The 22,074-nt window shown below is 49.5% G+C and overlaps 2 protein-coding genes across 4 annotated transcripts in view; both read left to right on the top strand.

Moving 5' to 3' along the window:
• The window catches only part of LAG3 (lymphocyte activating 3), a 326,415-nt gene that overhangs the window by 272,121 nt on the left and 32,220 nt on the right, over positions 1 to 22,074 (top strand). The gene's annotated exons all lie outside the window — the stretch shown is intronic.
• Positions 7,734 to 18,031, top strand: PTMS (parathymosin). 3 transcript variants are annotated; one of them, XM_050967786.1, is made up of 6 exons: positions 7,734 to 7,991; positions 15,289 to 15,342; positions 15,918 to 15,989; positions 16,852 to 16,930; positions 17,085 to 17,188; positions 17,813 to 18,031. In XM_050967786.1, the coding sequence occupies exons 1-6, from the start codon at positions 7,944 to 7,946 to the stop codon at positions 17,861 to 17,863; spliced, it is 408 nt and encodes a 135-aa protein (XP_050823743.1). In that variant the 5' UTR covers positions 7,734 to 7,943; the 3' UTR covers positions 17,864 to 18,031. The 3 variants fall into 3 exon arrangements, with proteins under 3 accessions (XP_050823743.1, XP_050823746.1, XP_050823756.1); XM_050967789.1 differs by having other exon boundaries at positions 7,742 to 7,991; positions 17,085 to 17,152; XM_050967799.1 differs by lacking the exon at positions 15,289 to 15,342 and having other exon boundaries at positions 7,744 to 7,991.

The following is a 22,074-nucleotide window of genomic DNA, read 5'->3' as shown; positions in this document are numbered from 1 at the left end:
GTGGATTTTTCATAGATTCCAAGGCCAGAAGGGACCATTGTGATCATCTTGTCTGACCTCCTGTATTACAGAGGCCATAGAACTTCCCCAAAGTAATTCCTAAAGCATATCTTTTAGAAAAACATCCAATCTTAATTTTTAAATTGTTAGTGATGAAGAATACTTCATAACCCTTGGTAAACTGTTCCAATGATTAATTATCCTCACTGTTAAAAATTTATGCTTTATTTTCTGTTTGAATTTGTCTAGCTTTAACTTCCAGTTATATCTTTTTCTGCCCATCATTAAATATTTGTTTCCCATGTAGATAGGTATAGACTGTAATCAAATCACTCCTTAACCTTCTCTTTGTTAAGCTAAATACATTTAACTCTTTCAGTCTCTCACTAGAATGCAGATTTTCTAATCCTTTCATTATTCTCGTGGCTCTTCTCTGAACCCTCTCCAATTTATCACCATCCTTTTTGAATCATGGACAGCAGACATGGACACCCTATTGCAGCAGCAGTCCCATCAGTGTCAAATACAAGGGTAAAATAACCTCTCTTTTCCTACTTGACATTTCCATTTATGCATCCAATCATTGCATTAGCCTTTTTGGCCATAGCTTCACTCTGGAAGCTCATGTTCAGCTGATAAACCACTACAACTCCCAAATCTTGTTCAGAATCACTGCTTCACAGGATAGAGTCCTGCATTGTGTAAGTATAGCCTATATTTGTTCCTAAAGGTATACATTTAGCCATGTTAAAAACACGTTGTTTGCTTGCACTCAGCTTAAAAAGTCATCAAGATCACTGTTTGAGTGACCTATCTTCGTCATTATTTATCACTTCTCTCAATTTCTGTGTCATTTGCAAACTTTATTAGTGATGATTTTATCTTTGCTTCTAGGCTATTAATAAAAATGTTAAATAGTGGAGAGCCAAGAACTGATTTTTGTGGGACCCCACTAGAAACACACACTTGATGATTATTCCCCATTTACAATTACTTTTTGAGACTGACCAGCTAGCCAATTTTTAATCCAGTTAATATCATTCTAATTTTTTAATTAAAATGTCATGTGGTGCCAAGTCAAATGCCTTACAAAAGTTTAAGTATATTACATCAACACTGCTACTTTTATCTACCAAACTTGTAATCTCATCAAAAAATATATCAAGTTTGTTTGACAAGGTCTATTTTCCATAATCCCATATTGATTGGCATTAATTATATAACCCTCTTTTAATTCTTTATTGAGTCCCATATCAGCTGCTCCATTATCTCGTCTGGCATCAATGTCAGACTAACATGGTAATAATTAGGGATCTGTGTCTGTCACGGAGGTTGTGGAAGTCACGGATTCCATGACTTTTCGTGACCTCTGTGACTTCTCCAGCGGCCAGTGCAGCTGACCGCAGGGCTGCCCAAGCAGCTGGCTCAGCTCTGGGCAGCAGTCCCCAGCTAGTTGGCCAGAGCAGCCCCTGCTCTGGTGGCCCCAGGCAGCAGTCCCTAGCTGGCAGAGTAGCCCCTGCTCTGGCGGCCCCAGGCAGTGGTCCCTGCCGGAGTGGCTCCAGGCAGCAGTCCCTGGGCAGCCGGAGTGGCCCCGGGCAGCGGTCCCTGGCTGACCAGAGCAACCCCAGGCAGCAATCCCCAGCTGGCCGGCCAGAGGAGCCCCCTGCTCCAGCAGCCTCGGGCAGTGGTCCCCAATCGGCCTGCCGGAGCAGCCACGGTCCACTGTCCCAGGCAGCTGGTGTCACTGGCCCCAAGCGCCTCCCCCTCAGCAGCCCTCCCCCGAGACGCTCCCCTAGCAGTGGCCCGAGTGCCCTCCCCCAGATTTAATCACAAATATTTTTAATATATGTCATGGACAGGTCACTGGCTGTGAATTTTTGTTCATTGCCCATGACCTGTCCATGAATTTTACTAAAAATACTCATGACTAAATCATTGTCCTAGTTCAAGGGTTCTCAAACTGGGTGTTGGGACCCCTCAGGGGGTCACAACGTTATTACATGGGGGGTCACGAGCTGTCCGTCTCCATCCCAAACCCCGCTTTGCATCCAGCATTTAAATGATGTTAAATACATAAAAAAGTGTTTTTAGTTTATAAGGGGGGAGTTCGCACTCAGAGGCTTGCTATGTGAAAGGGGTCATCAGTACAAAAGTTTGAGAACTACAGTCCTGGTTATAATTACCCAGGTCATTCTGTTTACCCTTTTTAAAAAATGGCATATTAGCTTTCTTCCGTTCTTCAGCAACTTTCCCAGTGTTCCAAGTGTTTTCAGTGTTACTGAAAAATCAACATTAATGGTTCAGTGAACTCCTCAGCCAGCTCTCTTAAAACTCTTGAATGAAAGTTGCTCTGGAACTGCTGATTTTAAAATGCCAAATTTTAGTAGCTGTTCTTTAACATCCTCTTGAGATACTAGTGGAATAGAAAGAGTGTTATATCATATGACTACATCATCAGTTTTTTCCCTAAATGCAGAACAGAAGTATTTATTGAACACACCTGCCTTTTCTCCATACATTAGGTGCTGACTCCATGGGTGCTCAAGGGCTGGAGCACCGATGGAAAAAAATTACTTGTGTGCTTAGCATCCATGGGCAGCCAAGCACCCCTCACTCCCCTTCCCCTCACTCCCACCCACGGTGGTGTGCAGGAGGTGCTGGGAAGGAGGGGCAGGAGAAGGGATGGGGTGTGCTTGGGGGAGGGGGCAGAAAGAGGCAGGCTAGAAGTGGGACAGGGTGGAGGTTTGGGGGAAAGGGTGGAGTTGGGGCAGGGCCTGGGGCTGAGCAAGGGTTGAGCACTTCTGGGGAAAATTAGAATGTGGCACCTGTGTCCATTACTATTGATAATTCTACCATTTCCATCTAGTAATGGATCAGTACCTTTGTTAGGATTCTTTTTGTTCTTAATATACTTAAAACACTCTATTTTATTCTGAACTCACTGGCCATAGATTTCTCCATTTGTCACTTTGCTTCCTTTGTCAATTTTCTACAGTTCCTAACGTCTGATTTATATTCATTACCTTCCCCTTTCTTCCAATTGTTATATATTATTTTTTATAGCTGCCTTCACTTCTCTAAATCAGGTGAATTTCTTAACAGCCTTCTTCCTTGATTGTGGGAGTGTGGCTTTTGGGGCATTTAGTAAAATACAGTATTCTTCAAGAATTCCCAATTATAATTCACATTTTTTTCTAATTAAATACTTTCTCCCAACTGATCTGGCTCATAATTGTTTTAAACTTTGTAAAATTTACCTTTTAAAGCACCAAGTATCTACATCACTGGTCTGGACTTCAATCTGTTTGCACATTATCAAGCATGATCACTTATACCCAAGATACCATTAATTTTTAGTGCTGTGATTAGTTGGTGAGGTCTAATTTAGAATTCCCCCAAGTTGGGTGCAACACCTCCTGAAACAGGAAATATGGCATAAATTTTTAACAGTGAGGTTAATTAACCATTTGAATACTTTACCCAGGGTCTTGGTGGATTCTCTGTTACTGACCATTAAAAAAAATATATTTTTGGATGTTTCTCCAAAAAGATCTGCTCTAGGGATTACTTTGGGGAAGTTCTATGGCCTGTGTTATACAAGTGCTCAGACTAGATGATTACAGTGGTTTCTTCTGGCCTTGTGTGACGAAGTGGGACTGTTCTTAATGTTTTCCCTGAATACTGTGTGGGTGCCTCAGTTTCTGGCAGACCCTCTGTCGCCTAGCAACTAATGGCCAGGCCCTTCCCCCCTGCAAGGAGATGCTAAAGGTGTGGGAGAACAAAGAGGTCAGGTGACCTCCTGGCCCAGGAAAGGAACTCAGCAGAGAAGGAGGGGCTGGAGGGGCTTTCAGTTTGGGGCTGGCTGGGGATGAGGAGGGCAGATGTGGGGGTCTGCCTCACTGGGCCCCAGAATGGACCTGGCTGAGGGGTCCGGTTCTCTGTACCTACAAGCTCTGTTTTAGACTGTGTTCCTGTCATCAAATAAACCTCTGTTTTACTGGCTAGCTAAGAGTCACGTCTGACTGCAAAATGGCAAAGTAAGGGTGCAGGACCCTCTGGCTTCCCCAGGACCCCACCTGGGCCTGGGTGAACTTGCTGTGGGAAGTGCATGGAGGGACAGAGGATGCTGAATGCTCCAAGGAGAGACCCAGGAGGTGAAGCCATGTGAGCTTCTTGCCCTGAAGACAGTCTGCTCCAAGGGAGAGCAGGCTCCCCAGAGTCCTGCCTGGCTTTGTGGGGAGCAGTTCCAGAGCATCGCCCAGGAACTCCGACACCTTGGAATCTATGAATGTGTGTGCATATGCATGGTATGCATGTTTGTGAGTGTACATTAATTTGTATATGTGTGTGCATGCATGTGTTTTGGGTATGTGTGTATACATTTTTGCATGTTTGCCAATGTGCACAAGCATCCTCCATCCGGGGAAAAAAGAGAGCAGTGTTTGTAGACCATTCGTCTTGCTTGATGAGAAGTGCCAAGTGTGGCAATAGGGATATGTATTTTCATTAGGAACAAGATTCAGAAACCTCTCATGCAGGGGCCACAAAACTATCATCTGGAAACAACTTCCACTGAAGAGGGTTAGAATCAGAGACCTAGCAGCCAAAAGCTCTGCATTTTCTAATCTGATCTCCATCTAGAGCCCTGCATGATATAAAATTTGTATCTACATCCGATCTGCAAACATGGTCCACGGATACCTGCAGATTTTCAGGGATCTACTGATCTCCCTGAAACAGGCAGTCTCCTTGCCTGAGATTAGACTGAAACCAGGGCACTCAAGGTGAAAGATTCTGTATCTTAGTCCCTGACACCACTACACCTGAGCTGAGACCAGAACATAACTGACATCCTAGCGGCAAATAGTTCTTGGGAGTCTGACATTTCTACACCTGGTCTAGGGGTTAAAGAGAGCCAGCAAGTGTAACATTCTGGGAGACAGCAGGTGTCAATGCTGCACACCTTATCCAGAGACTCTTGCTGACACTGTATTCTGTTTCATACCTGCTGTTAGCTTTGAGCTCAAGCTGTTATTTTTATTCAGCCATTGAATGAACCAGAAATATCATGACTGACCTGAATATCACTGCTAGAATAACAGATTCAGTCTATGGTAGAAAAGAAATTCTGGACTCCCTCATGGCCTCACTGGGAGCATGAAATTGGCCTCTTCCCCTGGAAAAAGGCATTATGGAGATTGTGAATGCCATGTGCCAGCAACTGTCTCATTTTATGTCTGTATAGTGCCCTGGACAATGGGGCCTCTAGGTGCAATATAAGCAATGGTAAAACTAACTGAAATAGGAGGATGTATTTTGCACCCCCTCCAAGAAGGGAGAGCTGGTAGTGAGACACTGTTTATCAAGCCAGGGAGGGAGGGAGGGAGCTGCACTCCCCGCAGCTACCTTCTACTTTAACACTGGTATGGCAGCAAGAAACAACACAAATTCTCTCTTTCCATGGCATCTTCCACCCAAAGACACCCATGACCCAGGTGACTTACACACCTCACAACCTGCCTCCAACGTGGGCTGGGATCATCTACAGACAGGGACACTGAGGCTGAGACTGGAAGGGGCTCACCCAAGGTCACAGACTCAAACCAGCAACCCTGACTTTACCCCATCAGCGCCCGTTTCCCCCGCAGCCGGGGGAGAGCCTGACCCCCCTCTTGCAGCCCCTTGGCGCTCACTCCCCCTCCGCAACCAGGGAAAGACCCCAGGCGTCCACAGCCCCCCCGCCCCAGAGGCAGGAAACTCAACCCCCTCCCTGGTTGTCACAGTAACGACCCTCCCCGTCCGGACCCGACAGCCTCTTTCCCATTCTCTTCCTTATGCCTTTTCCCCATTGCACAGACTTGTTCCCAGCAGCCAATGAGAAGCCTGTTACCAGGCGAAGAGCTCATTTGAATTATCCAATCAGATGCCGCCTATTGGTCCCTCCTTATATGGGGTTTTGGAAGCTACTTCTCCCCTCCCCCAGCGACTCCACGCCTGAGCGCGGGAAAACACCCGTCGCCCTGCCTGGTTCCCGCGCAGGCGGGCCCTGTCCCCGGCCCGGCCACCCCCTGACTGGACACGGGGGGGGGGTTGGAAAGCCTCGGCATGGTGCCAGGCGGGGGCGGGGCATGCTGGGAGCGCGGGCTGCTGGAGTGGAAAATTCCAGGCGGGAGGGACCGCGGGCGACTTAAGCGTACCGCGCCCTACACAGCTCTGCGGGACACGTTGTCCCCACCTCCCCCACGCCCCGGCAGCACCTCCTGCTCTCCTGCCTGGAAAACCTCCCTTCCCCGCCCATCCACTCTCCAATGACTTTTGCTGGGACTGCAGGAGCTGGGAGCTGTCCCCACAGTCAGGGGTCCTGCCCTGTTCCCTACAGCACCTCCTTGGAGGCAGAGGGACTCCCCCGCTAGCCAGCCCCAAGCCCCACAGCCTGGAGTGCCTTGTATGTGGGGTTACATGAAGCAATGGGTGTGTGTGGGGGGGTGATTTTAATCATAGAATATCAGGGTTGGAAGGGACCTCAGGAGGTCATCTAGCCCAATCCCCTGCTCAAAGCAGGACTAGTCCCCAGACAGATTTTTGTCCCAGGTCCGTAAATGGCCCCTCAAGGAGTGAGCTTAGCAGGCCAATGCTCAAACCACTGAGCTATCCCTCTCCCCTTTTGGGCATCAATTAATGAATTTGTTTCAGTCCTTTCCTGGACCACATTAGGCTCCTTTGGTGCATGTCAGGCTTGGGCGAAGAGGGATTTCTGGGCCCAGGAGCCAGCCCGAAAAGGCACCAGCTGAAGACTATGTAGAATGAGACAAACGGAGGGAAATGCTGAGCGAAAGGGAGACCAAATTCAGCCTCTTCCTATATGCCAAGCACCATCTTCCTCACCAGCTGTCCTCTAGCCTGCAGCTGGGTCAGGTCCAGCATGAACACAGCGGGGAGCCCAAATAACTGGGATCAGTGAGCGACCAATAACTGAAGCCGCCGTAGCTCGTGATTGGGTCGGGCGACAGAACGAAGAAGAGGGGGGCACACTGGACAACATGGTTACTAATAGCATTTTTCATGTCTAGGATTTTCAGAAGGCAACCTAAGGAAACACCACATCACCAACACACCCCCATTGCTTTCTCCACTCCTAGTCCTAGCTGTGGGACACAGGTCTAATGGGATAGAGTTGGGGACAGGACTTCTAGCTTTGGGAGAATGTGGGCCCAATGGGTTAGAGAGCGGTAGAGCCGGGGAGTCAGGACTTCTGGCTCTATTTGACTTGTGTGACTTTCCCTCTCTCAGCCTCAGCTTCTCCTCTGAGCAAGAGGGTGAAGATTAATGTGTTAGTAGTTATTTGTATTGCAGTGGCACCTAGAGGCCCCAAACCAAGATCTGAGCCCTGTTTGCACTAGACACTCTGCAAATACACAGTGAGACGGGTCCCTGACCTGAGCTCACAATCTGATAGGGCAAGGAGTGGGGAAACTGAGGCACAGATTGGCCTAAGGTCACACAACAGGTGGGTGTTGAAGCCTGGAACTGAACCAGGGCTCCAAGCACCCCTTTGGCTCACCATGCTGCTTCCCCTAATTGTTAATGATCCTTTGGCAAATGTGAGTGCACAGTGTTCCAAGGATCTTTCCACCAACCTGGCTTTCTCTGCATCGTGCCTCCCTCTTTTCTCCCTCCCAGTCCCTCTCCCCTCCCTTCCCCAGGTCCCTCCCTTCCGTCGTCACCGAGTGGTGTATAAATCCCCTTCTCTGGCATATCCCTCAGCACGGCGGGACGTGAGACCCTGGCACTTCGGTCCCCTTGCAGCTTGTGCCCCTGGCCTTTGGGTTGCTGGGACTTTGAACTCCTCGGCCCCGCTGCCCAATCCCCGCTAGCTCGTTTCCATAGGGGGCCCCCGGGCATTTCTTGGTGGGTGATTCCTCTGCTCCCGCTGCTGCACCAGGATGTCGGAGAAACGCGCAGAGGAGGCGCCAGCAGAAGTGGGTGCCAAGGTGAGCCCCGAGCCCGACCCTCCGCCAGCTTGCTCGCCCCCTCGGTCTGTCAGTTCGGGAATGGCTGTAAAGTGCTCGGAGATCTTCGCACAACAGCGGCGGCGCAGGGAAAGCAGGGGCAGGGCAGTGTTGTCTGCTCTCTGCCTGCACTCCACCCCTTTCCTTTGCTCTTGCCTTCTCTCAGGGGCTCGTTTCTCGCCCCCGGCTTTTCTCCTGTCCTTTGCGCTGAATTATTAGCATTTGCGTGGAGCGATGGGCCCCGAGGGCTCAGTGCAATGCGCACGTGAGAGAGGCAGAAGTGTTTGTGCGATCACAGCGCTGCTCTCTTTCCCCTTCTTGGCTCCCTTTGTCTCTCCCTCGCCTTGCCTGCGCTCCGATCTCCCTTCACTTTGCTGCTTACGTCCCTGGCCATTAACCCTGCGCCAAGCGCGGGCTGGTCCCTGATTGTTTTCTTTAAAAGCCCTTTGATATTTCTGCTGCCACTGGATCGGCGCGTTTGGCAAACGGTGCCGACCTGGTCAAATGATCTGTGGCTGTGCCAGTTTGGCTGGTCAGGGTCCCCGGGGTCGTAGCTGCGGAAGGGGGAAAAGGTCCGATGTATCCAACCAGCAAGGGTGGGTGGTGTTTAGGGGCTTTGTTAGATTAACAAAGGTAAAGTAATAAAACAGAAGGCGGGAGTGGGAGCATATTAGCGCCTGTGCCTGCGATTGCTGGGTGTGTGCGAGTTATGCTAGTGAATAGACTGGGTATTTCTGAATGTTTATTTTTCGTCTCTTTGAGTGCTGTGGATAATGTTTGCCCGCGTTGTGTTTCTGTGCTGTCAGCATTGGATATGCTGTGAGTGCTGTGGAAACGGGCTCTTTGTACTGGGGCTGCTGTGGGTTGGACTGTTGTGAGCGTTGGTTGTGTGTTGAGGATTTGAATTTTTGCATTATGTGGGGCACAGAGGTCGGGAGCGGGGGGAAGCAATTCATCCAAAAATGTGGGTGTGTATGTTCTCCTCCCACCATATGCAGTGCTATAGTGGATCTCTTTTAAAGGCTGCAGGGGCTGAAGCTGCTGCTTTAGAAATGTTTTTGCTCTTTTGGCTAGCTGAAGTTTAGTAGAGTTAGGTAAGAAAACGACTGAGGAAAAGAGAGGGAAAGGAGGCTGGATGAAGAGAGAGAGCAGAGTGAGGAAGAGAGTGTAGGGAACAGATGGCATCGCTATGACTTATTAGTCCTTGGGCAAATATAAACTCTCATTACCAGTTTGGACAAAGACAAGTCCCAAATGGTAAAAGAATAAAATGCCCCAGAATCAGCCTTTCCACTGCTGTGTTGTAGGGAGCACATTCAGCTGCCCGCACTCATAGCAAACCTAGGCAGAAAGTCATCTGCTAAAAGGGAGTTTGTGGGGGTAAATGGGAAAGACCCTAAATAACATGTGCCTTATGGCTTGCCCAATGTTTTTTTAGTAGCTGAGCGAGCTCAATACTGCGTTCTTCCGACTGCCTCCCAAATTCCCAGGGGCAGCCAGGGCATTGAGGTAAAGGTTAATACTACAGGGGACCCAGTCTTCTCTCCTGTGGCTTCTTTTCATTATATAGAATAAGAACGTGGACATTTTATTTAAAAAGGTTGAAATAAGAGCTGGGAAAACCCTCATCACCTCCTGCACCAGGTAGGTGTGGAAGGATGTTTCCCCTCACTCCATTCCCAGGGTGCCTAGGATCCAATTCAGCAAGATAGTTAGGCATGTGAGTAGTTCTACTCAGGGTTGTAGTTCCTGGTGTCTGAGTGATGGGGTCTAGGCTACTCCTTTGGGGAGATGGCTCCCCAGGTTCCTACATACCTAAGTGTTGAAGGATGGTCACTGAACTCCTTTTCCATGGCTCAGTTTCAGTCCTTTTCCAATAGTTCTCCCCCTACCCTAAACAATCCTCCTCCGGGGTTCACACCCTTCAGACACTAGCAGAGGATTGTCAGTCTCCCATTAGTCATGGCTGGAAGACAGGTCTTTAAATCTCAACCCCTTCTGACTAGAGCTTAGAAACCACTGCACAGTGCTGAGGGGTCTGTGAGTCTGGGGAATTGTTTTACCATCTGAAGGGCCTAGAATCCCATTGCTCAAGACACTGGGAATGAAGAGCCCAGGATATGGTTTGGAGGGAGTGATCCAGCTCTTGGTTCAGGGAGGGTGGCTGAAGCTCTCCTGCCAACATAGCGCTATCTACACTGGTGCTTATGTTGGTGTAACTTATGTCGTTCAGGGGGGTGATTTATTCACACTCCTGAGTGATATAGGTTATGCTGACATAAGATGTAGTGTCGACATAGCCTGAAAGAGCTTTTCTTGTCTCTGACCATGGGGAGGAAGGACACTCTCCACCCGCCCCCATCCTATATTAAGTAGGATTAATATAGTCCCAACCTCTCCTGTGAGAAGGGGACTTCTGCAAATCCGTAACTGGAGTGAGGTTTTATTCCTAAGGTTGGAGGTAGGGAGGGGGGTAGTTATTCTGACAATGACATACACTGGGATGACATAGGAATTGTCAAGTATCAGAGGGGTAGCCATATTAGTCTGTGTCCACAAAAGCAACAAGGAGTCTGGTGGCACCTTAAAGACTAACAGATTTATTTGGGTATAAACTTTTGTGGGTAAAAAACCCACTTCTTCAGTTGCATGGAGTGAAAATTACAGATACAGGCATAAATATATTGGCACATGAAGAGAAGGGAGTTACCTTACAAGTGGAGAACCAGTGTTGAAGGCCAATTCAGTCAGGGTGGATGTAGTCCACTCCCAATAACTGATGAGGAGGTGTCAATACCAAAAGAGGGTAAATTGCTTTTGTAGTGAGCCAGCCACTCCTAGTCGCCATTCAAGCCCAAATTTTTAAGTTTACAAATGAATGTAGCTCTGCAGTTTCTCTTTGAAGTCTGTTTTTGAAGTTTTTTTGGTTGAAGAATGGCTTCTTTTAAATCTGTTATTGAGTGTCCAGGGAGATTGAAGTGTTCTCCTACTGGCTTTTGTATGTTACCATTCCTGATGTCTGATTTGTGCCCATTTATCCTTTTACGTAGAGACTGTCCAGTTTGGCCAATGTACATGGCAGAGGGGCATTGCTGGCACATGATGGCATATATCACATTAGTAGATGTGCAGGTGAATGAGCCTCTGATGGTGTGGCTGGTGTGGTTGGGTCCTATGATGGTTTCACTAGAGTAGATATGGGGACAGAGAAGGCAACAGGGTTTGTTACAGGGATTGGTTCCTGGGTTAGTGTTTCTGTAGTGTGGTGTGTAGTTGCTGGTGAGTATTTGCTTCAGGTTGGGGGGCTGTCTGTAAGCGAGGATTGGCCTGCCTCCCAAACCCTGTGAAAGTGGGGGGTCGTTTTCCAGGATGTTGTAGATTGTTGATGATGCGCTGGAGAGGTTTTAACTGGGGGCTGTACGTGATGGCCAGTGGTGTTCTATTTTCCTTGCTGGGCCTGTCCTGTAGTAGGTGACTTCTGGGTACCTGTTTCACTCTGTCAGTCTGTTTCCTCACTTCCCCAGGTGGGTATTGTAGTTTTACAAATGCTTGATAGAAATCTTGTAGGTGTTTGTCTCTGTCTGAGGGATTGGAGCAAACCAGGTTGTATTTTAGGGCTTGGCTGTAGACAATGGATTGTGTGATGTGTCCTGAATGGAAGCTGAAGGCATGTAGATAAGTATAGCGGTCAGTAAGTTTCCGGTATAAGGTGGTGTTTATGTGACCATCATTTATTTGCACTGTAGTGTCCAGGAAGTGGATTTCTTGAGTGTAGTGGTCCAGGCTGAGGTTGCTGGTGGGGTGGAAATTGTTGAAATCAAGGTAGAATTCTTCAAGGGCCTCCTTCCCGTGGGTCCATATAATGAAGATGTCATTAATATGGCGTAAGTAGAGGAGGGGCGCTAGGGGACGAGAGCTGAGGAAGCATTGTTCTAAGTCAGCCATAAAAATGTTGGCATGCTGTGGGGCCATGCGGGTACCCATAGCAGTGCCACTGACTTGAAGGGTATAAATCAGGGGTCGGCAACCTATGGCACGCATGCCAAAGATGGCACGTGAGCCGTTTTTTAATGGCATGCGACTGCCTGCTGGGACTCCGCGTGCCATTAAAAATCCTGCCGACGCGGCAAGCTGCAGGGTCCGCACTCCCTGGCCGGAGCGTCCAGCCGAGCGCAGCAAGCCGCCGGCCCCTCCTTCACCTTCCCCTGGAGCCCTGTCGCTGCGCGCGCAGCATTCTGGGGGCCGTGGCTGCGCGCTCCCGCGGGGCAGCGTTTGCGTCTGTGGGGATGGAGATGCTCCCCGCTTATCTGGAGCCCTGCTGCCACGCGCGCAGCGCTCTGAGGGGCGGAGAAGAGCTACGCGTGCGCGCATGGAGGCAGGGCTCCAGATGAGCAGGGAGTCTCATGGTAAGGGGTCCGGGTCCAGGGGTTGGGTAAGGGGTGGGGGCAGTCAAGGGACAGGCAGCAGGGTGGGTTGGATGGGTGGGTGGGATCCGGGGGGGGTAGTTAGGGGCAGGAGTCTCTGGAGGGGGCAGTCAGGGAGCAGGGGAGGTTGGATGGGGCATGGGAGTCCTGGGGTCTGTTAGGGGGTGGGGGGTGGATAGGGGTCAGGGCAGTCAGAGGACAGGGAGCAAGGAGGGTCGGGGGGGCAGTTAGGGTGGGGGGAGGTCTCTGGAGGGTGTGGTCAGGAGACAAGGAGCTGGGGAGATTGGATGAGTCGGGAGTTCTGGGGAGGCTGTCGGGAGGCAGGAGTGCGGAGAGGGGTTAGGGCAAGCAGGGAGCGGGGTAGGGTTGTATGGGTCCAGAGTTCTGGGGGGGTCCTGTCAGGGGGCGGAGAGTGGTTGGATGGGACATGAGAGTCCAGGGGGTTCTGTCTGGGTGCAGGGGTGTGGATAAGGGTTGGGGCAGTCAAGGGACAGGTAGGGGGTAGGGTCCTAGGGGGGCAATCAGGGGACAAGGGGCAGAGAGGCTTAGATAGGGGGTGGGGTCCCAAGAGGGAGTAGTCGGGACAAGGAGCGGGGAGGGTTGGGGGTTCTGGGGGGGCAGTCACCCAGCCCTCTGCCCTGAGCCCTGACCTCCCCCCCCCACACACACACTCAGTCCTCTGCCCTGAGCCCTGCACCCCCCCCCCCACACCCCAGGCCCCTGCCCTGAGCCCTGTACCACCCAGCCCTCTGTTGACCCCTTCACCCTCCACCCATGACCCCAGTCCTGACTCTGGCACCCACACACATCCCCAACCCCCCCACATCCCATGCACCCTGCACATCCCCACCCCCCACCTGAGCACCAAACGGGAGCTCCTGCACTCCCCCCTCACATTCCCACCTGCACCCCTCACACCAAATGGGAGCTGCCCAGGTAAGTGCCCCCACACCCAAACCTCCTGCCCCAACCCTGAGCCCCCCTCCCTCATTCTAGCTCCTGGCCAGACCCTTCAGCCCCAGCCCTGTGCTCGGTCCACTCCCACCCTCAGCTCAGTGCAGAGAGAGGAAGAGAATGGGTCAGAACCAGGAAGAAGGTAGGTACCCACTGTATGTGGGCAGGGCCAGGACCCCAGATTGGCAGCGGGCTGAGCGGGTCCGGCAGCTGGAATCCCGGCTGGCAGGAGCCGGAGGATGGAACCCCTGAGCGGCAGTAGGCTGAGCTGCTCAGCCCACTGCCGGTCTGGGGTCCCGGCTGCTGGCCCCGCACAGCCCGCTGCCAGTCTGGGGTTCTGGCTGCCAGACCCTTCCAGCTGGGGTCCCGGCCACAGGCCCCACTCAGCCCACTGCCGGCCTAGGTGAACAGAACCCCAGACCAGCAGCAGGCTGAGTGAGCCGGTGGCATAAGATCAACATTTTAATTTAATTTTAAATGAAGCTTCTTAAACATTTTGAAAACCTTGTTTATTTTACAATACAACAATAGTTTAGTTATATAATATATAGACTTGTAGAGAGAGACCTTCTAAAAAATATTAAAATGTATTACCGGCACGCGAAACCTTAAATTAGAGTGAAAAAATGAAGACTTAGCACACCACTTCTGAAAGGTTGCCGACCCCTGGTATAAATTGTTCCCAGATCTGAAATGATTGTGGGTGAGGACAAAGTCACAAAGCTCTGGTACCCATAGCAGTGGCACTGACTTGAAGGTATAAATTGTCTCCAAATCTGAAATGATCATGAGGACAAAGTCACAAAGCTCAGCCACCAAGTGTGCCATGGCCTCATCAGAGATACTTTTCCTGACAGCTTGTAGTCCATCCTCATGTGGAATATTGATGTAAAGAGCTTCTACATCCATGGTGGCCAGGATGGTGTTTTCAGGAAGATTACTAACACATTGTAGTTTCCAGGAATGAATGATCTGGAGGATGGCATGGACTGCACTCTCAGCAAGTTTGCAGATGACACTAAACTGGGAGAAGTGGTAGATACGCTGGAGGGTAGGGATAGGATACAGAGGGACCTAGACAAATTAGAGGATTGGGCCAAAAGAAGCCTGATGAGGTCAACAAGTACAAGTGCAGAGTCCTGCACTTAGGACGGAAGAATCCCATGCTCTGCTACAGACTAGAGACCGAATGGCTAGGCAGCAGTTCTGCAGAAAAGGACCTAGGGGTTACAGTGGACGAGAAGCTGAATATGAGTCAACAGTGTGCCCTTGTTACCAAGAAGGCTAACAGCATTTTGGGCTGTATAAGTAGGGGCGTTGCCAGCAGATCGAGAGACGTGATAATTCCCCTCTATTCGACATTGGTGAGGCCTCATCTGGAGTACTGTGTCCCGTTTTGGGCCCCACACTACAAGAAGGATGTGGAAGAATTAGAAAGAGTTCAGTGGAGGGCAGCAAAAATTATTAGGGGGCTGGAGTACATGACTTATGAGGAGAGGCTGAGGGAACTGGGATTGTTTAGTCTGCAGAAGAGAAGAACGAGGGGGGATTTGATAGCTGCTTTCAACTACCTGAAAGGGAATTCCAAAGGGGATGAATCTAGACTGTTCTCAGTGGTACCAGATGACAGAACAAGGAGTAATGGTCTCAAGCTGCAGTGGGGGAGGCCTAGGTTGGATATTAGGAAACACTATTTCACTAGGACAGTGGTGAAGCACTGGAATGGGTTACCTAGGAAGGTGGTGGAATTGCCTTCCTTAGAGGTTTTTAAGGCCCAGCTTGACAAAGCCCTGGCTGGGATGATTTAGTTGGGAATTGGTCCTGCTTTGAGCAGGGGATTGGATTAGATGACCTCCTGAGGTCCCTTCCAACTCTGATATTCTATGATTCTGATTCCTCAGGAAGTTGGTGGTGTCTCGATAATAGTCAGGAGTGCTGGTAGCATAGAATCTGAGGTGAGAATCCAAATAGCCAGAATTGTCATACTGGATCTGACCCAGGGTTCATCTAATCCCATATCCTGTCTCTGATGGTAGCCTGCATCAGCTGCCTCAGACGAAGATTTAGGAAACCCCCAGTGGACAATTATACAATAAACTGCACACAGGAGAAGTTTCTTTCTAACCCACCTCAGTTAGTGGTTGTTTTGTGCCTCAAGCATAAGGGTTTATATCCCTTACTTAAAAAATGTTTTTCCTGTCTGTTGTAACTCTGCATTTTTTCATTTCCCACATAAATATGTAATCCCGTTTTGAAATTTGCTAAGCTCTTGGCCTCAATGATATCATGTGGCAATGAGTTCTACATGCCAGATGTGTGTTATGTGAAAAAAGTTTCCATTTATAATGTTTAACTTTACTACCTTTCCATTGAATTGAATGTCCCATGAATGTGTAATCACCTTTTCTATCCCACTTATTGTTTTATCATGTCCTCTTTTATCCCTCTTCACTTCAAATTTAAACAACCCCAATTTTGTCATTCTCTCTGATGCTAAATCTCAGAATTATTTTTCTCATCTCATATCTAGGAATTGAAAGAAAAGAAGGAAAAACTGGAGGAGAAGACTGTCTGCAAAGAAAAGAAGAAGGAGATAACAGAGGTGAGACCTAATATATTCACCCCTCAAGACATACGTTTGGAGGGGATTGGGAGGATTTTTGGCAGTGAGAGAAGCAGTTGGCCTGAGGAATGCAAGTTGGGACAGGGGAAGGGAATCTGGGAGGTGAGATGGGTAAGGAGTGCAGCCCAGCAGAGCCCATCCGGGATGCAAGTGGCAGAAGGTGAGTTACAGGAGGGAATTGTGAAGGTGAAAGGGATGAGGAGCACAAGTCAGAGGGGACTGGGCCACCTGGGAGTCAGACTGCATGGGGAGTATGGGTCAAGGAGCAATGAGAAGGTAGCTTGCAATGAAAATTGCAAACCAGAGGAGGTGGGATTGGGACGCATGGTCCACAGTGAGAGGTGGTGGATCATGGAGGCGGGTGGCATAGGGTAAAGTGATAGGCATGGCCTGGGTGGGAATACTGAGGAGATGGGTAGTGCGAGGTGGGTGGGGAGATTGAAGAGGTGGATGTCTGGGGATGGGCCCAGTCCTGTGAGGAAGGGGTGGGATTGGGGTGGCAGGTGATATAGGGGAGGCACACACTAGGGAGGGCTTCAGGCACTAGGGGAGGCAGGCATCATGAAGAGCACAGCCTAGAATGTGATGTGGGTGATATAGGGAGCAGAGTCCCAAGGAGAATCTGAGAGGGTTTCTGGTAGAAGAGGAGGCAGGTAGCATGGGGCTGCGGGCTGGGGGAGTGAATGGAAGGTGGGTTGTGTGGGGAGATAAGGTTGGGAGGGTAGGTGGCTTTGGCAGCACAACCTGGCTGGGATGGGGATAGTTTCAGGCAGCAAGAGTGATGGGTGGCATGGAAAGAGTAGGCCAAAGCTGATTTCTTCTGTGGCTTTGTTTTACTCAGGATGAGGAAAATGGTGCGGAGGAGGAGGAGGAGAATCCTGAGGACGTGGATGAAGAAGAGGCAGGAGAAGAGGATGAAGGTGGGAGCAGCTAATGTGTGTGTGTGGGGGTTTGGGGAGCCAGAATTGCATTGCCCTGGAGACTGAATCTCCCCTCTGGGCATCCCCAGGAGGGGCAGGTTCCCTTGAGCATTGCCTGTATTAACATGTGACTTGCTGTTTTGCTTGTGTGTAGATGGAGATGAGAATGGGCAGGAGCAGGACGGACATGCAGCAAAACGATCTGCAGAGGAAGAAGAGGAGGTGGGTGATGGCACTGGAAGCAGAGGGGGCAAAAGGGTACTGTCTTGCCTGTCCGGGACAGTAACATCACCACCATGGATCCTGTGTGACTATAGGATACCTACATCTCATGTAGTGAAGGATAAGGAATCCCGGTGGATGCTGTGTACAATTGATCCAGATCCTCCACCTTGCTTATTACATGTAGGATGCTTGAGATTGTGTGGGACCCTGGATTTCACATACATCAGTTATTTCTGTGGCTTATGCAGGAAACTGGATCCAATGTGAAACTGAGATTTGTAATAAGGTCACGGTGATCCAGTTTTGAGGGTGGATTCCAGGGGTCTGACTAAGGCAGTGTGGATCCATGTGGAGTTTATGTGTTGGAAATAATAGTGTTGATACCATGTGGACTGATCTGTCCAGATTCTTATACCATGCCCATCACTGGCATATCTGAGTGCCAGTCACCTGTAGGGTCTGTAGAGAAGAGGGGATTCCGGGGGGGGGACAAATAAAATTTGTGGGGGGAACATGCAGCAATGTGAATCACAGGCAGAGAGTGTGATTCAATGTGTGGGATCACATATTGAGCTAAATCCTATGAAACAATTCGGGGGGCAGAGGGGGTCTAACTGTGCTAATCACACTCTCTCCCCTCTCTCTAATTCTGTATAGGATGAAGTTGATCCAAAGAGACAGAAGACAGAAAATGGGTCTTCAGCTTGAGTTCTCTCTTCTTACCCTTTTCTGCTCCATCTATCTCTCCTCCCTCCATTCCAGCCTGTGCTTGCACTTCTCATTTAGCCTCTGGCTTCACACAATCTCAGATGAGGAAGGATTAGAAATGCTCTCAGACAGAGAAGAGGGCATGGGACTAAGAGTTTCCCTTCCACCCCAAGTTCTAGCCTTCCTACGATGCTCCCAAATCTGAGGTTGCCCACTCCCCCAGCCCGTCTCCACTGCTGATGATTATTCCTGTACTCCACTCCCAAATAATCCCAATAGTCCTCAAAATGATGACCCCTCCTTCGCCCAATAAGCAACCTGACATATCCCAACTTCCAGACTCATCCCACAATAAGCACCTCTAATCTCCTTTCACTTGCCACCTCTCTCCACTAATTTGATCAAGATTCTCACCTGCCTCTGCTTCTGAGATCTTCCCTCCAACATCCTCCTTGAGACACAGAAGGTTGAGGGCAGGGATCTCATGGTGATATTTCCCTATCCTAAGCCTCCCCTTAACTGCCTTCTATCTGATCCCTCTGAGAAAGACAGAAAAATAATGTTACATGCAAATAACTTTTTTTTTTATTAAAGCATACACACAGGCAGAAATGTAGGTACATGACAGGTAAACTGGCCCCATGATTTTTTTTCCAGAGGATAAAGGTTGTTTTTATGTATAAATTAATTTGTTTTGCAGTTTTTCTCATTTGGGGGCTTTTTTTAAAAAAAAGAAGAAAAAGAATAATTAGGGACCAAATTTTGATTTCCATCCCCCTTTTAGATTACCTTGTTGCTGTTTTTTTGTAAATTAAAGCCGATCCAGTTATGACATTTTCTATGGCACAAACCATCACAAGGGTGATAGATATAAATATATATATTGTTTTCAAGTAGCACTGTAAATAAACTCATTTAAAAAGATAAAGTGTGCATTTGTCAGGTGGTGTCTATGAATCCCAATTCAAATTTTGAACCAACTATCAGGTTAGTTTATTGAAGAAAAATAGCACCTGGGTTAACTTGAGCAGCAGTTACTGCAGAGAAGAGCCATGGCTGGTGTCCCCTGGCATTGACCTGGAGACTCTTGAAAAGCAGTCTGTTGTGCCTACTTATTCCTCCCTTGTACTGCTTCACTAGCATGCCAGGAATGGCAGAAAATGCAACAGGCCTATTTTACGAGTGACATTCTGAAAGCAGAGGTCTCTGCCCCAGAAGCAACAATGCCCAGAATGACCAGGATTCTCTGCTGAGGCTGCTGGATTCAGGTTCTGTGGTATTTTATAGCTTTCATACTGACCAAGGCACCCTGTGCAAATCAGTCATCACTGATCCCTACATTTAACCTGGACTGAGCAATCATGCATATAAGGGTGCACAGAAGTGCTGGAAAGAGATTGATCTTTAGTTCCTGGCTCAGACACATGACCTGAGTACTTGCTGGTTAAAATTATACATATTTCTAATTTTTGATCATTTTCATTTAGATTTTGAATTACAATGGAAAAAATAGTGGAACATTTTTCGACAAAGCTTCATGAAAACCTTTTCCTGTTTTTGATCAGTTGTTTGTAACCGCTGTCCATGTAGGCCAATAACCCTGCCAAGTGGTAGAGAGACCAGGAGCCACAGACTCAAGTGGTTACCGTTACATCTTTCCTTTTTGTTTTATTTTTAAAATCAAATGGAAATAAAGCTGAATACCAACCAAAACACAACAGCCGCAGAATAATATTAACTCATCTGAACCTCATTGGCTTTCCGCTCACTCAGCCACTTTTGTTCTCAGAACAGTTTCTTCTGCAACTGGCTGTTCAACTGCAGAGATGGATCTGCCACCTGGAGCCTGTGTGATTCCTGTTCCTGGTGCTTTCATTGTCATTGACTTAATTTTCTCAGCACAAGAACATGCAGTAGCATTCTGGGTGTTCTCTAGGTACAGAGCGCCAATGGAAACTCCTTGGTTTTGTGTAAATGTCTTCTGTTCCTCCTGTAGGATTGACCCTCAGGAGGCTATGACACTACCTCTCAGTGAGTGGTGCAGCTGTTGACAAGGTTTCCAGCCCCTTTCTGATTGGAATTAAATTTCCCTCCTACTTGCAATGGGGTGACTTCACTGTTCTTGTCAATTTTCTTATGTTGCAGTTTCTTGCTCTTTTATGATCACTCCAGGGTCAATGGTCTCCGGCTGAAGAAGTCTATTAGCTGCTGGCACTAAGGTTTGTGTCCTGCTGCCCATGGGTCTCTGAACCAGTATGTAGTGGTCTCTCACTCTCAAATGAGGAGGGAGGCAACTCTGGCTCACTACAGGCAGACTGCAAGTTACAGTTTATAGAGGAAACTCGGACCCTCTGGACGGGGCAGAGCCACAAACAGTCTATATAGCCTAGCACCTTCTGGCTGGGCCAGTTGTACTTAGCAGTCTGTAAGGGAGCTCGGGCTCCCCAGGTGGGGCACAGCACAAACAGCCTATAGCTCAGCACCTGGCTGGGGCAGAGCAAACACAGCAGACAAAACATTCTGGGGTCTAGCATCTTGGCTCAGGTGAACAGTGGATGAACGCAGGCCTATTGGGCCTCAGGTGGGGTGGCAGGGGGTAGGATGATGCAGGCCCACCTGACTCCACCATATCCCAGCCCAAGGTCCTAACACTGGAAGAGGCTTCTACCACTGAGTCAGCAGGGAATTCCACTGCAACACGCTGACTCACACTCTGGCAGCAGAACCAAACCAGAGTCTGGTTCCTCTGGGCTACTTCCTACCACATACTGGGTGTAGGGCTCTGCAGTCCAAAGGTTCTCTGTCTCCTTAGGGTAGTGTGGCCATATTTCCCTATGCTGAATATGGGACACCTGGTATAATTTCTTGTATTCAGGTGAGTTCAACAGCAATCAATCAGATCTATGCAGTACAAATGTTCAAATTAACATCAAGTTGACTGAGCCCCAGTTAAAAAATACTGAGTAGTTGGATTCTTTATATTGCCTTCTTATCTTTAAGGCTTTAAGGTTCACATGGGGAAGGATGACACTCCGCTACCCACCCACCCAAAATTGATACACACTCCCGTACACCCTTCTCACGTGGGGGGGTGACCAATAGATCCTTCCCTCCACTCCCCTCCTCTCCCTTCCCTTCTTGGCACTCTCTGTTCTCCATGCCTGGCTGGGCTTCTGGGACTGACCTGCCTCTCCTGGTACCTGGTGCTGTGACTTCCCAAGCCTAGGCAACGAGTGGGGGAGGGTATGCAGGGTCATATGTCCCCCTTTCCCTCCAGATTTCTGCCAGGGTTCACACCAGAATATGGTCAGTAGCAGTCTTTCACCACTGTGTAGGAGGGAAGGGATGGGAGCTGCTTCCAGCCACAGGGGACGGGGGAAAGGGATGACCTGGACCATGCCTTTGCACAGCTCATCTCTTCTCGCCCCCTTCCCCCTGCCCCATGTGGTTGGAAGTAGCTTGTCCCTTCCTGCCTGCACAGTGTCAAAAGGCAGCTAATACCTCCAGGCTGCTGCTGGCCACTAACATAACCCAGTTGCCTCTTGTCCCCTGGCTACAGTGCGGGCTGGAGGGGGGTGAAGTCCTCAGGACGCATTATGCACCAGGACCCAGAGAACCTAACTGCAGGGGCTTTAGCAACCAGCCAGAGAAGTGGCTCGGCAGTGAAGGGGATGGGGAAGCCCCTTGCTTCTTGGTGGCAGGACCCAGGGCAGGGAGGATGGGGAGGCACAGGTGAAGAGGGTGCTACGCCCTTGCCCTGGGGGCTGCTATGGAATCTGCAGGTTCGGGTCATGAACAGGCTGGAAAGTGTTTTCTCCTCCAGCCACTCCAGAATTTAGCTGAGGAGTGGAGAGGCTTCCCCATGCCAGTGCTGAGTCGGGCTTTGGCACATGCAGGGCTTGGCTCCTCCTGACCAGTGCCCCAGGTCAGAGGGTCTTGGGCTTTCCGGGGGTGCTGGCCCAGCCAGAGGCAGTCGGGGAAGGAAGGAGCCTGCCGGCCAGGCTGTTGGTGAACTGAACGTTCCCACCAGGGGCTGGATCTCCACACAGCACTGGGAATGGGACATGCCCTGCAGGAGGGGATATTGAGGAGCAGCGGGGATGGGGGGGGGGGTGTCAAAGGCGCAAAGCAAGTAGAGGACAGTGAGAGGGAGAGCACCTAAAAGGCCAATGGGTGGGCAACAGAGGCGACATGTAACTGGCTGCCGCGAG

Source organism: Gopherus flavomarginatus, chromosome 1 (assembly GCF_025201925.1).
Source record: "Gopherus flavomarginatus isolate rGopFla2 chromosome 1, rGopFla2.mat.asm, whole genome shotgun sequence".
Taxonomy (NCBI): Eukaryota; Metazoa; Chordata; order Testudines; family Testudinidae; genus Gopherus; species Gopherus flavomarginatus.
Note: the sequence above shows the minus strand (reverse complement) of the source record. Positions and strands in the feature narration are given on the sequence as shown.